Here is a 14,835-nt window from a genome sequence, read left to right on the forward strand (position 1 = left end):
TGAGCAGTGAAAGTAGAAATGACCCAAAATTAGCAAGACATTAGTACAAGAAAATTACCAGAAAATTTGTTTTAAAAAAAAAAACAAAAACAAAATTAAAGTAAAAGAACGAAAGAAGAAAGTAAACAAAGGAAATGATCCTGAAAAGCGAAAGAAAAACCTTTTCATATAGTTTTCAAAATGTAGTAATGATAATTATAAATATACTTTACCCTATCTTTTGTCATTTTGTCCCTAGCTTTTAAAAAAAAAAGTTTTCTAAATCTACTAACTTCTTGCAATATGTGAAACATTTCCTTCCAAGTTGCTCTTTTTCCCATGTTATTTTTTTAGAATAATCGAACCAATTAACTCGGAGTTCAAAGGTTTAAACACTTGTTAAAGCTGTTAAAGGTGTAAAGGTGAAAGCAGCACAAGAAAAAGGATGTTGCTCCAGGTTTCAAAGGGTTAAACCAAGTTTCTGGTCTACACAGTACCTTTTTTATCCCCGATACAAACGAAATACAAACAAGCTGTTATGTAAAACTTTTTTTTTGTTAACCAAAAAAGGCTGCTTGCAAGAATTTTGAAGAAAATACTCTTTAAAAAAATCTACCAATAAATTGGCTGAATTTGAGGTGACTGTGAAGGCCTACGCAAGGTTATTTTAGCATAGATGTTTTTCTTTTTATGCATAAATATCTTATATGAAAATATTGCCAAGTAGGTTTTCACTTACAAGGAATATGCTTTGTTTTTTTGATGCATATATTTAACATGTAATTAGCAAAAAGCATTGAAAAATCACTGACTTTTTATATGGGCTGCGGTGTCTATTTTCAGTATCAATTATCCTGATTATACTTTCTTTATTTTTATTTTTTTTTTGTAATATCAGAAAACAGTAAATTCCCATGACAGTTTCCAGAGCCCAAAGCTATGTCTTCCAATGTTTTGTTTTGTCCGAGCAACAGTTCAAAAAGAGGAGATGAAGGCACTGGCCCTGATAAGAGCGGAAAAGAGACTGTTGCATAATGAGCTATTTATTAGGGGTTGTTAACCTCTTGTCTCGGGGTGAAAAGTCAGCAATAACACAGCAGTGTGTCCGAGAAACTGGGGGGTTGCTTTCATTGATTCGAGGTCGTATTGAAGCAGGCTCACAATCAGCAGGAAAAAAAACTTGTTTTTGTCAGTTATCATGTTTGTGGTTCAAAGTTGCCACTAGTGCCTGTCCTGCTGCTTCCTGTCCTGTTACGCTGAGCCTTTGGCAACACTGCCCCCATGTGGTGGAGAGGAAAAATACACATAGTCCTCTGTGCCGAGGGTTCGTCTTTCCTCGCAGCGTCACATGTTAAAGCGGTCCAGCAAATTAAATTGTGCTTAATGCTAATTTCTGTTGGCTTGTTTGGACTCAAAGAAAAAATTGGAGCTGTTTTCGTGTTGGGCTTTGGCTTTTAATTCTATGTTGTTGTTTTTTTAAAGGGGAACTTGAATATTTTTTAGTCTGGACCCTATCGTCCCATGTTTTTGTCTCTTAAGTGACTAATTTTTGAATTTGCACCGGTAATGAGTGACAGCACTGCAGCCAGCACTTGGGGTCTGCTCGCACCAGCAATATTACTTTAGGGGTTACTGAAAATATCGATACACTTGAGAATTTCAGTAGCATATTTAGTGAGACTGTATTTATTCTTGAAAAAACACTTAATTTTAAATTGTTTTTAAAAAGGTTTCTGCAAGCCCTTTTTTGTCTACTTCCTTTGCTCAGATTGCACACAAAGTAGTGCTATGATGTTGGATGTTACACAGATAGTTATGTAGACTAATGCAGATCCCACTATTCTGACTGCATCACATTTTTTATGCAAAAAAGTAAACTTTCTTCTAAAACCCCTTTTATGCATATGGTGATGATTTCTTTACACTGTTTAAGTTTTCCTGAAATTAGATTATAATGGAATTGCAATACATCACCTTGCAAAAAGTATCGCAATATAGTAAACTGTAACTTCTGTATTGTGATGAGTATTGCATTTCTAGATTCTTGCCAATTCACAGCTCTAATTTACATCCACTTGAAGTGCTTGTTTTTGCCACTGATAGGCTCATATTGTTATTATAAGTGCCCTAAACCATCATGAAAATGATCCCTGCTAAGAATTTAGTGGGTTTTTTTTCATTACCTTTTGCTTGTTCTGGTCTGTTTGTTATTGTTTGTAACCAAGTCTTTCCCAAGGAGAAGTCTTCTTCTGAAATCTCGTAAGAGATGAGTTGTTGCAGGACGACAACAGCGGAAACAGGGAGAGTTGGTAAAAGTTGTGCCGGGAAGAGTGTGTTGAAGTACAGAAGGGACAGAAAGAAATATGAAATGGCAGAGAGAAAGGGGGACCAGCCGCAAAAGGCCTGGAGTCAAACCTAAGCCGCTGCAGTGAGGACTCTGTCTTAATGGTACGCTCTCTATATGGTGAGCTACCAGGGTACCACTAAAATATTTTCAGTATCATACTGATTGTTTGCTGATATCCACAATGTAAAGAAGTCTGCAACCGTTTAGAACAAACTTCTCTTTATCAAGACCTGGTTACACACAATAACGAACAGACCGCACTGCTGCACCTCTTTAATATGTTGTATTTTCTTTAATTTCATGCTTTCTACACTCAATTTTTGGCTTTATTTTTTTTAAATATGATCTCATTTTGTTTCCATCATATGTTATGCATTCTGTGCCTTCTATTTCTATCCTTTTTTAAAATTTATTTACGTTTACCAGTATTATTAAGTGGGTTTTATCCATGTGAAGATATTTTCTATGTATTATATTCTGATCTTATCTTATTTTTGCATGCAGGATTTATTATTTCCTTATGTCCTCTATGTTTTTTCATGCAAAGCACTTGTTGTAAAGCACATTGGGCTGCATTTCCTGTATGAAAGGTGCTGTACAAATAAAGTTTATGATTATTTTTAGTACTTGAAGTGGACAAAAATCGACAGTGTGCACATTGCCCAGAGAGGTTACATTGCAGCCTTTTTTGCCGGTGCCAGCTGCAGAGCTGTCTCTCAATCCTCAACCAATTGCAAAAACACTTGTCTTCATTAGTCACTTACGTACAAAAACATTGGGTTGATAGTGTCCAGGTTCAATAAAATACTCAAGTTTCGCTTTAAGGAGTACATAATCTAACTGCAGATTTGAAAGAGCTTTATCCATCTTCTTGCTCCTCTTTTTCCTCCTCAACCTAAAGACTCCCCGCTGACTCCCCCTCCTCTCGTCCTTCTCTTTCTTATGATTTTAATCGGGCAATTCCTCCAGGTGTAAAGCCCACTTTTGGGCCCTCCCCTCTCTGATATCGCTCTTCTTTCTTAAAGGGACCACCCGGCTCTCAGCAGTCCCCCCACGCACAGCCCCCCCCACACAACCCCAGCAACCCCATGATGGGACCCCACGGCCAGGTAAGACGCAAACTCTTTCTCTCAAACACCCCTCTCTCTTTCATTCCCTCCAAATCCCCCCTCCCACCCCCTCACCCACACACAAGCTCTTTTTCTTTCCATTCACTACTCGCACACCTCCTCTTCCTCTCCTGCCCTCGAGCCCCGTTAGCTCTAGTTTTGTTCTGGCTAACTCCTCGTAGATGTCGGCCCCTGCGGTCCCACCTCAATGAAAGCCGAGCATCCAGAGGCAGCAAGGGCCCGCTCCTCTTCAAGACCCAGAATCGGCTGTCCCTGTGCGGGATGAATAATTCACTCCTTGCCCCTCCCCCGGAGCAGCTTGTGGGGGGTTGCACACTCATCTGCTCCTCGGCTCTTAACACACATGCACAAACGCACACGGCACAATCCCCTCTGCTCTGCCTACTTGTTCTTGCACCTTATAAATAAAACAGGGGACAGGCACTATGGACACGTCACATATATATGTACTCATACACATAGAGTTTTGAGTTATTCAAGCTTCTAACTAGAGAAGAACGCATTCAGTGTATTGTAATAAACTTGAATTCTCAGTCAGCGGGTGATTCAACACTTCTCCAGAACAGTAGCTACAGATTCACCACAGTGGAGGTAAAGCTAGCCTTTGCCCATTAACCGCGGCAGCCCGGCTCTTCATTCTTGTGGTTTCTGGTTTCCGTCTTGTGTGCGAGAGAGTGTGGACATGCTTCCTCTAAGGCTTTTGGATGGTGTTGTTGGCCTGAGGTGTCTCTAACTACGCATGCAGACCACAGGCCGAATCAGCTTACACCACAGTGAGAGCCGGCGGTGTGTGCAGGGAGCTGTGTGAGCTCACACACAAATCCGAGCCCTGAGTGTGAATGAAAGCAGGCATTGTTAAAGACATTAAAAACAGACTCGGTTAAGTGTATTTTTTTGTGTTTCTAAGCGGGTGTGTTGATGATCTCTCAGTGTCATCCTCCATTCTCCAACCACACTGTGTCCATCTGTGTGTTCTCACTGCTCCTCCTGTCTGAGTGCTCTCGGATTAATCAATAATGAAAATGTCGTTTTCTGTGTCCCTCTTTCCCCCACATTTCCCACCCTCAACCCCCTTTTTTCCCCCTTTATTTCCTTTATTTCTCTTTGCAGCCTTTCATGTCACCACGGTATCCAGGTGGACCGCGCCCCGCACTCCGAATGCCAAATCAGGTTCTTGAGCTGTTTCTTTTCTTCCTTTGTAACTTTTTTTTCAGTCAGTATCTGTGTTGTAAAGTGTGAAAGTGAGTCAGTATTTTAATCAGTTTCCATATCTGGTCTTTCCTCAGCCTCCGGGGGGAATCCCTGGTTCTCAGCCTCTCCTGCCAAACAGTTTGGACCCGACAAGACCTCAAGGTACGACGGCTCGCATAGCTGAAGATCTAAAGGGGGTTCCTTATTTTAAAATATGTTAGCAGATGGTGTGTCTATGTGAGATGAATACTCTACTACAGCTTTAACTAATGACAATTTTCATTATTGATGAATCTTTCCATTCATTTTTCAACTCAACTCAACTCAACTTAACATTGAAACTGATTTCGGTTTGTTCCAAAAAGGAGAGTACTGACAGTAATGCTACTCAAGCTATAGAAATATCAGAATATTCAAGCACTTGCTAAATAAATCTAGGCATGATTATTCCTCCTCCTCCTCACATAAGCGGCTGGCAGTTCTCCAAATTTTGTTTTAATTCTTGTAACGTGACTGTTCAAATGATTGCGCTCGAATCGTCACCGGCTCGGTGTAATAAATAAGTGGACATGGAGCCCTGCTGTGTGCTAACAATGTATTTATTTTAATATGAATCCTTCAGAAACCCTGAAAAAGGATAAAAGCCCGCCGCAAGTTTTGTGTTTGTGGCAGCAATAAAAAAGTGAAAATGATAAGAAAAAAGAAAAGCTGCAAATTCTCATATTGCACAAATAGTTTGACACATAACTTAAAATGAATAAGAAATTATTGCTAATTTTTTTCACAGCCGATAACTCAGCAGATGAACAGGTCATTTCAGGACTAAACTCCTAACCAACTTTTTTTTATCTGTTAGTTTTTCTACAAATTCAGTCCTTTTTTCCTGCGTGGACTGAATGTTTGTGGGTGTGTCTGGCTCAGTGAGGGGTCCACGGTGATTTAAGCTGCAGATTACAGCTTTAGGGGCCAGCGGGATACAACTAATGGGATTAGGATGAAGCATTGTCTGCAGCACGTCTTAATTCCTGATTTTAAGTAAAGGAGCCATATGTGGATTTACACGAAGACTCGTGTGTTATGTGCAGTGCGCTGCAGTCAGGGTGTGACTCTGGTGTGGTGTTTATTTTGCCTGTTTGGTTTTAACTTAAGTCTTAAACCAAAACTAATGTTTTAGTCAAATTTGTTAACTAAAAATGTGGGCATTTTAGTCTTGTCTGATCTAGTAAAGCCAAAACCAACTTCTTTCACATTAGATTTTTTTTTTATTACCCGATGAAAAACACAATGGAATGATTGAGAGTGCAGCTGTGAAGAAAGTTTCCGGTCTTATGGTCTGATGGTGTCAATTTAAGGAACACATCAGATATGAGCCCATATATCGCATTTTTTCTTTCTCCCAAGTCTTGTTGTTGTCATTTTTAGCTTTAAGTAAATTAAGCAAAGCAAAGCAAAACAAAACTTTATATAGCACATGTAGCTCCAGGTGGAAACACAATGTGCAGCACAACACGTCGACTACAACAGAAGTTGAGTACTGTTGAGTTGAGTACTGAAGAAGTAGAAGAAAATGAACTTATTTAGATCAACAACTGATCAGTAAAAAATTAATAAGAGATTAAAACCATTAATAATAATAATAATAATAATAATAATAATAAAGACCAACAGTTGGCCAATAAAAATAAGACTCATTAATTTAGATTAATTAAATAAGTAAGAATAAAATAGAAATAGAGATGAAAGAAAATGAAAATTAAGACTAGCAAGACAGACAGCTGAAAGGCGCAGCTAAAATGTTTTCAGCATAGTTTTTAGGGATGATAGCATTGCCTCTTCATCATCTTGTGTTGGTATTAGAAAAAAAAAAACATATTTAATCATAGTTTTTATTAACAAAATGAACACTGCGGGTCTGTTCTTGCAGGACATCCCAACATGGGTGGACCTATGAGAATGAACCCTCCTCGAGGAATGGCCATGGGCCCACAGGTAAGACGAACCTGAAACCACACACACACTGATTTATGACTGAATGAGGCTTCACACACATCTGCAGGTGTGTTTTTGTCACTGTTTAGTTTTGTTATTGTAACAGAACTGTTATCAAAGTCGAAGTTAACTTTATTGTCAATTCTGCGATGTGCGCTAGACGCACAGGAATCGTAAATACGTTATATGTATATATGCATAGAACTGAATAATAAGACATTAGAAAAAATATGAGACATAATGTATATACATACATATGCCGTATGTATATTCACATATGTGTAATGTGGTGGGTGCAAAAGGCAGGAGGATTGTGTTGAACCATGTAGTATATTATACTCTATACAAGTATAGCATTAGCAATAGCTATGGCATTGAATACGTTGTTATATTCTTATGAATTATATATCACTGTCTATGGAGGTGTGATTGCTCTTTAAGGCTAAAGCTGTATCATTTCTTGATTTGTAGTTCCTTCTGTACAGTCATCACAACAGTCCAGGCTTGTTTCTCGTTTGTTTGAAGAGATCACAGCTGCTCTGTCCAGTGATGTATGTGTGAAACTAGAAAATGTTGCACAAAAGGCCAAATCCAACACAGTTCAAGAGTCACAATCAGTAATATTTAGAGAAACAAGGAGATTATTGAGAATCAGTTAAACTTTCTCATTGAATGTTCTTACAGTGTTTTTGTTTTTAACTATTTGTCTTACAGAATTATGGAGGTATGAGGCCTCCTCCCAACTCCATGGGCGGCCCCATGCCAGGCATGAACATGTAAGTTAAATCATGCTTCTGGTGAAATATAATGCTGCACATACTGAACATTTAAGCCTCTACCTACAGCTGATTTTGTCTTCTTCAGTCTGCCAGTGAAAACAGCCTGTAGTTTGCAAACTGCAGGTTCACTTTTGGCTTAAATTTGTTTTTGAGACATATGAAAGTCATTTTGATGAAATATCACTATTTTAATATTAGACTTGGTTATGTATGCTGATTAAAGTGTTTGTTGCACCTCATGTGATCCTTCAGAAATCTCAAAATCCAACAATAATTTTATAGTTTCTGGCTATGATGAATGGTATCAATTTGGCAATTTTTTAAAAAAAAACATGCCTTTCAAACCCACTGGTTGTTGGGTTCAGAGGGTCTTTTCTGTTTTTGAATCGTGTACAAGTTATTTATGTTTCTTTTCTCTTTGCACCATTATTGTGTTCCCCTCTTCATCGTTTTCTTTCTTTCCTTTGTTCTTCTCTTCCTCGGTTCCTTTCTTTTTGTTTGTTTGTGCCTCAGGGGTCCCGGAGGAAGAGGGCCTTGGCCAGGACCTAATGCTAACTCTGTGAGTCAGAAAGCCTTGACCTTCACACACGGCCACATAAAGGTGTTGGGCAAAGAAAGAGGAAATGACCTTCAGTGTTGTGTAACAGCCCAGAAAAATACAAACGTTATGCTTATGAGTTTCAGCTTTGGTTTTCCAAAGCAGTTTCACCGGAGGACATTTAAAGAGACAGTTCACCCCAAAATCAAAAATACGGACCTTGTTGTGAGCAGTTTCATGTAGGAACTGTTTTCTGTCCTGATATCTGAGTAGAGACAATGCTGTTGAGTTTTTTCAAAAGTATTTTTTGGCACTTTGAGCACCATAAACCGAGTGCCATCTAGCTCCATTGTGTAGGAGAGAAGGCAGACATCTCTACAGCCGATATCTCCAACACTCAGCAGCTCACACCAAAACAATCTAGAGCTATAAAAAGCAATAAAGGTAAGAAGAAAAAATATGTACTTTTGATTTTGGGGTGAACTGTTCCTTTAAATGTATATCTAAAGTACAAATTATGGCATTAAAAAATGACTTAAGAGTTAAAACAAACCCCTTTGCTACAGTCTGAACATTTCTTAACTTCACAAAAGTTTTTATTGCAGGACTTTTGTATTAGATTGTAAGGCGTTCCTCTTATTTTGTCCACCCTGTATAGATTCATATTCAGTGTCCTCTGACCGTCAGATCTGATTGTCTGTTTCTTCTCCCCCCTGCAGATAGCCTACTCCTCCTCATCTCCAGGAAACTATGTCGTGAGTTCAAAATAGTTCAAAATACTGAGCAGCTCTCCTGCATTCAGTCACAGTATAATTATACTGACATTTCATGTTGTGAATGTAATTTTAATCTCTATCATCGGCTGTCTCCCCAGGGTCCTCCAGGAGGAGGAGGTCCACCTGGAACTCCCATCATGCCCAGCCCAGGTGGTGCGTCACCTAACTACGTCCCCAGCACTAACACTTGTCTCAGAAATAGACTTCTCTCCCATTTTTTCCTCACTAAACAAGCATGAATGTGTCCCCTCACCTACCAAACACTGTTTATTTTTCATTCAGGGTTCCCACGGTCATTAAATTCTTGGAAAAGTTAACTCTAAAAACTATTTTCCAGGCCTGGAAATGGTTTTGAAGTAGCAGACTCTTTTGAAAAATGCATTGCTGAAAATACTTCCATAAAAATCCCAAAACATGCCTCACATCATGCAAAGTATGCTCCCTGTATTACTATTTAACTGCTGAGTGACTGTGTAAATGTCATTAATATCACGTGACACACACGGACCAGACCGACATCATGTCTTGCCGAGGCCACAGTATTGCGGACGCTTAGGTTTAGCGATGTCGCAAAACAGTTTAAATTCTCATTTATGCTCCTTTTTTCTAAGAAATTAGATCTTTCTTTATCAAATGTTGTAAACCTTCACGCGTCCTTTATAACGGCACAGATGCAGCCAATAGAGGCACCAGTGGGCAGAATCACAACAGCAAAGTGAAGGTGGAGGCGGTTGTAATAATGTACCTTTAAATGGAGGCAGCGTTGTAGACCGTGGTAGTCTGTGCAGCCATTATATACATCCCAACATGTGGACTGAGAATTCTTCTCAATGATTTCACTATATATCACTATAAATTATATATAACTGATTCAGTCTGTTCTGTCATTAATAATATCTCTTCATTGTCTCCTCCTCTTTGAACTGCACTCCACTGCCCCCATGATCTCTGGTGGTACTGCTCCATTTTGTCCGTATCCTTAAGCTTTCAGAAAACGCACACAAATACGTAACTAATGAAGGCAGAGTACGGACAGAGGGCTCTGTCTCCGTATGTAACGTTGAGCATAAATGAGCCCTCAGACCTGTCCATAACCGGACGATTGTTTGACGAGAAATAAATAACATTTTGTGAAGTTTCTGTCAGTGCTAGTCTGGTCTGTGGATATATGCAGATAGTTGGCGGCAGAAATGTTTAACAAGGTAGTAAAGTTGAAGCTTAAAGCTGTACGCTCGATCTTAAAGTTTCAAAAATGAATCAGTAACAAAATGGGGGAACCCTGCTCATTTCAGCAGTTGATTTATTTGATGACGTATTTGTTATTAGTGATTGACAGCATGTCTCAGATATTATGTAACTAAAGTTTTTGCTTTTTCCTCAGATTCGACCAACTCCAGTGAAAACATCTATACGATGATGAATCCTATCGGACCGGGAGGCAACAGACCCAACGTGAGTCAGATTCAGTTCACTTAGTAATTTAAAAAAAAATCTCCGTAATGTTGTTTTTAAGGTTTAACTTTCCAGACTTGTTTCACACAGTGAAGATTGATTTCTCGGTTAAAAATTATGGATGTCGTTGTAACGATTAAAATTACACAACCTTGCCCACAAAAATGAATTCAGCTCAAATGGGGTTTATAACCACATCACTGGGCACCAGTACAACTCAGCATTAGAGAAACATAACGCCGCCGCGCTGAGCTCAATAAGAATCGACTGGAAACGAACCAGGAAGAATAAATTAAATAATCTCGACTTCACCTCCGAGCTGAAGAGACCACAGAGGTCAAACATGAAAAGTATCGTTACAGTCGTTTAAAAGCCTTCCTCTACATCTTATCTGCCAGTTCCCGATGGGACCTGGGCCTGATGGGCCAATGGGAGCCATGGGAGCCATGGAGCCACACCACATGAACGGATCACTAGGTGGGTTGAAACACAGGGCGGCTTCAGGAATCACTGATCTGTGTAAAACAGCGCTTTTTTTTGAAACAAGCTTACCTTGAAAAACAATTGAACTATTTCTTCCACCTCCTCAGGGTCTGGGGATATGGACGGGTTGCCAAAGGTGAGTGTATATCACATTTTTAATGAACTTGCTGAGTTTGTTGTATTTCAAATCTTTATACTTTCTGCACTTTATGAGGATAGTTTGGGTCTTTTAAAGTAAGGTTATATGAGGTACTCATCCATAGTCTGTGTACTACCTGCTGTAGATGGCTGTCAGCACGCCCCAAGTTTGGAAACTAAGTAATGAACAGGGTTCCCACGGTCATGGAAAACCTGGAATAGTCATGGAATTTCATGGTCTCATTGAAAAAAGTCATGAAATTAGTAAAAATACTTGAAATATCTCATGAAGTTAAGGAAATTTTTGTTGTGTGAGATGAAATTAATTATTAAATAACAATTGTTAAAGAAACTTCCATGTAATGTAACAGATGTAACCAGCTATTAGAGATTGGAAATCATTCCTGTTTCATCCTCACAATCATAACCAACTGGACTAAAGTATATTATATAGTTCTGTTCATGCCATATATCTTAAAATTTAATGTAACAGATCCATGAAAAGTTTTTGAATTTTATCCATGAAATGTGTGGGAACCCCAAATGAACTGCTGCGGACTCGGGCAGCAGCAAAATCCGAACTCTAAATATTATGTAACTTAAATCTGGACAAACCCTTTAAAACGCATTTTTTTCGCCCTCTTTTCCTCCAGAGCTCCCCTAATAACATGGGGGGCATGAACAACCCTCCTGGTACGCCGAGAGATGACGGCGAAATGGGCGGGAACTTCTTGAACCCATTCCAAAGCGAAAGTGTAAGTAAAGCGAGTGAACGACATCTCACGACCCTTAACGGTTATCCTTGACTTCATGACATAAACAACAGTGGATGAATGCAAGCAGAGGGTTCACCTGATTGTTTGATTTTGATCGGAGACTATTGACTATTCTGGTAAAGTTTGTGTCTTGTCCCTAAATGTATTTTATTTTTTTGTAGCTGCATCGGTTAGTCTAACATGTCATGTAATTTGAGCAGAGTGTTGGCAGTGTTACTTTTCAACTGACACTCCCTGTTAGCAGGCCCTGGTTAAAAAAAATAACATTGTGAAATCTGATCTTAGATGTTGTATATTATTAATCCCCAACTTATGGAAAACCTAGCCCAAACCCAATAAGGCAAAAAAAAAAAAAAAAGCAGAGGACTGAGTTGATCTGAGGACAATCTGCCTGGCCGAATAGACCCATGAATAAAAAACTCTGTTCCAAAATTTTGTTCGAACAGGCCCAAAAAAGAGCAAGAGACCACTAATAACAGCATCACCCACAGTCGAGAAGAACAGCAATAGGTGACATTTTTCCTGCAGCTCACAGCTCGCACTCATGCAACAAGAAAACACCTTTTATTGCTCTGAAAATTATGATGCACCACATGATCAGAGCTGATCACAAGTCTACTCAGATCCGGTCAGGTATTACACACACACTGGCACAAAGAACAGAGCCCAGCTGGACCCAATTAGGCAGAATATCATTTTGACATGACTCAACTCAATTTCCGTGTCACATAAGAAACCAAGCAGGCCTGTGAAGACCTGTAGTAGTTTAGTATTACGTGGGACACAGCACTGTAAAATGAATTTGAAATGCAAAACATGCTACGCTGTTCCTGCACTGCACAGCAGCATGTTCTGTCTACAGAATAATAACAAAAACAGGGCAAATAATAAGGAACTGTAAATAATATCTGATGTTCTGCTTGCATTGTAGCCGCTCTCTAATCATTTAGAAATTCATTTGTATACCCTCTATATCAGTGATCAGTCGATAAACACAAGTTATTTGTCGTATGTAAGGAGATTTTTTTCAGCTTTAAGTAGGAAGTAGTTGCAGAAGTTTTCTGTGCACAACAGGTGGAAGATTATGTAAGATTGTGACGTTCTCTTGCCCTCGGCCTGGAAAGCTACAGGGTGCACAGGCTGGAAGTATAGCCGAGCTCAAATAACCTGATTCAACTGATCAGCAGGAGGGCTGGGAATCATTGGAATTATTTCAAAATAAGAGCTGTTTAGAGCCACCAAAGTGATACCATATTAACTCCCTACTTTTGGAAATAAACTCAAGTTTATTCATCTTGAATCAATAGAGTTTAAGCTAAGATTGCACCAGTCTGATAATGATATAGGGCCGATATTGACTCAAAGCTGGATCGTGTATCATGACAATGAAGCCAGTCTTTGAAATTCAGTATCTGTGTTTGATTATGTACGTTTTGTTTCATGCTGGAATTTAAATTTCTGTTAAAGTTTTGACCAGTTTGTCACTGCATTTAAAAGGTTTACACTTAATAATAATATATATATAATTATTTATGTATTTGTCACATTTTGTTTTACAAAGTTAAGAAAGCAGTATAATGTCAGCCCTGTAAAAAAAAAAAAAAATGTTTTAACCTAAAATAAGTTACTGTCTGGGCTGCCTTAAGTTGAATTGCTACAAAATGATCTCAACTTGTCCTCTTACATTCAGTCAACTTAAAATTTAAAAGCAGCCCTTATACTAACAGTTTTAGGTTAAAATATATATATATATATATATATAACGGCTTAATGGTACTCTTACCGGTTCTTTTTGGGGGGTTTTAGGAGAAAAGAAAAAATTAAGAACAGAATTAACTTTGAGATATGTATATAAAAAAATTAGAATTATTGCAAATTACAATCGGAGTTAGTGAGATAAAAACAGTAAAAACACATCATTATGTAACCTCAATAAACAAGAAATATGCTTTTGTAAAATCTCCAATACAGACAGCAGAACTGTTAGCTTATTGATCCTCTGGTGTTGCATACGGCTTGGTATCGGCGGATAATCGAAGCCCAGGAATCGTGTCAGGAGTGAAAGAGTCGGGTTGGTGCATCCTTAGACAAACCAGCTGTACACCATCTATCCGATGAAACCAGTCTAAAACTGACAAATTTTGAAATGTAAATATGTGGTTGGACGTCTGATGCTCTGTGCTCACTTCATCTTTACCAGAAAGTTTTTCAGTCTAATCCCCAGCGCTGATCATCAAAAAAATAGCTGAATTTTGAGGTGTCTATTGCTTGAATCAGGTGTTTTAGAGCCGAGCAGGAGCATGAAGTCTGTGCCTCCTCGAGCTTTGCAGGTCTGGGTGTGAGCGCCCTCTGGTGTTTTCATGTGGTCAGTGACATATCCACTCATCTGTGCCCTCCTCCCCCTTCCCTCTCTCTCTTTTCAGTATTCACCCAACATGACGATGAGTGTGTGATTTTATTTTTTCCTTTTTTTTGTATTTTTCTTTATTTCCTCCCTCCTATTTTTGTACCCCTGCACCTGATTTTTTTTTCTTCAATTCAATCCTTACTCCATCTGGGATTGGACCACCTCCCTTCCTCACACACACCCTCTGACCCGCCCCCTCACACACACACACACACACACACACACACACACACACACACACACACATACGGGATCCCCCTTCCGTCCCCTTTTCCCCGTCTTCTCACTTGGGAACTCTACGGCCACACAGCCTTCAGGGACGGCCCTCGAGCATGCTGGGACTCATATTAAGACGGGCCCTCCCGGAGCATGCAAGATGGCGGCCGGTTTGAACAGGAAGCAGTCACAGAGCAACAGGAAGAGCCTCCTCTCTGACTCCGGCCCCGGCCTCCCTGGCTTCCTGTCAGGTTCTAGACAATGAGCGAGGGAAGGAGGACAAACAGAGAGAAAGAGGGAGAGAGGAGACTGGATAAAACAGCCCTCTCGTGAGGAGGAGGATGCAGCCTCGGGTCTTTTTCGCCGCTGCCTGGAAGCTTCTCAACCTGGACTTTTTATTTTTTGTCGCCCGACGGATTCAGTTGCGGGTCAGGCGTTATGACCCCTTCGCCCCCCCCCCCCCCCCACATTGTTCTCTTTGTGTGTACATTTTTTAACAGAGGTGTTGTGATGATCAGTGAACTTTTTCTTTTTTTTTTTTTTTTTCCATTTTTTTGTGTATGTATTGTATCATTGCTATTTTTATTATTGTATTATTGTTATTAATGATATTGCTATGATCATTTTAAGATTT

The 14,835-nt window shown here is 39.4% G+C and overlaps 1 protein-coding gene across 3 annotated transcripts in view; it reads left to right on the plus strand.

The window, feature by feature from the left end:
* Nucleotides 1–14,534, plus strand: part of zgc:110158 (uncharacterized protein LOC553590 homolog) — a 48,871-nt gene extending 34,337 nt beyond the window's left edge. The window contains exons 6-18 of one of the 3 annotated variants that reach the window (XM_042500418.1): nucleotides 3,352–3,435; nucleotides 4,567–4,626; nucleotides 4,743–4,809; nucleotides 6,572–6,636; nucleotides 7,351–7,412; nucleotides 7,929–7,974; nucleotides 8,673–8,708; nucleotides 8,828–8,882; nucleotides 10,111–10,181; nucleotides 10,580–10,658; nucleotides 10,772–10,800; nucleotides 11,456–11,557; nucleotides 14,002–14,534. In XM_042500418.1, coding sequence (XP_042356352.1) covers nucleotides 3,352–3,435; nucleotides 4,567–4,626; nucleotides 4,743–4,809; nucleotides 6,572–6,636; nucleotides 7,351–7,412; nucleotides 7,929–7,974; nucleotides 8,673–8,708; nucleotides 8,828–8,882; nucleotides 10,111–10,181; nucleotides 10,580–10,658; nucleotides 10,772–10,800; nucleotides 11,456–11,557; nucleotides 14,002–14,031 — 786 coding nt within the window. In that variant the 3' untranslated portion in view covers nucleotides 14,032–14,534. The remainder of the gene's footprint in view (nucleotides 1–3,351; nucleotides 3,436–4,566; nucleotides 4,627–4,742; nucleotides 4,810–6,571; nucleotides 6,637–7,350; nucleotides 7,413–7,928; nucleotides 7,975–8,672; nucleotides 8,709–8,827; nucleotides 8,883–10,110; nucleotides 10,182–10,579; nucleotides 10,659–10,771; nucleotides 10,801–11,455; nucleotides 11,558–14,001) is intronic. The other 2 variants (XM_042500419.1, XM_042500420.1) reach the window with 2 other exon arrangements.
* Nucleotides 14,535–14,835: the final 301 nt, after the last annotated feature.

Source organism: Plectropomus leopardus, chromosome 14 (genome assembly GCF_008729295.1).
Source record: "Plectropomus leopardus isolate mb chromosome 14, YSFRI_Pleo_2.0, whole genome shotgun sequence".
Lineage (NCBI taxonomy): Eukaryota > Metazoa > Chordata > Actinopteri > Perciformes > Serranidae > Plectropomus > Plectropomus leopardus.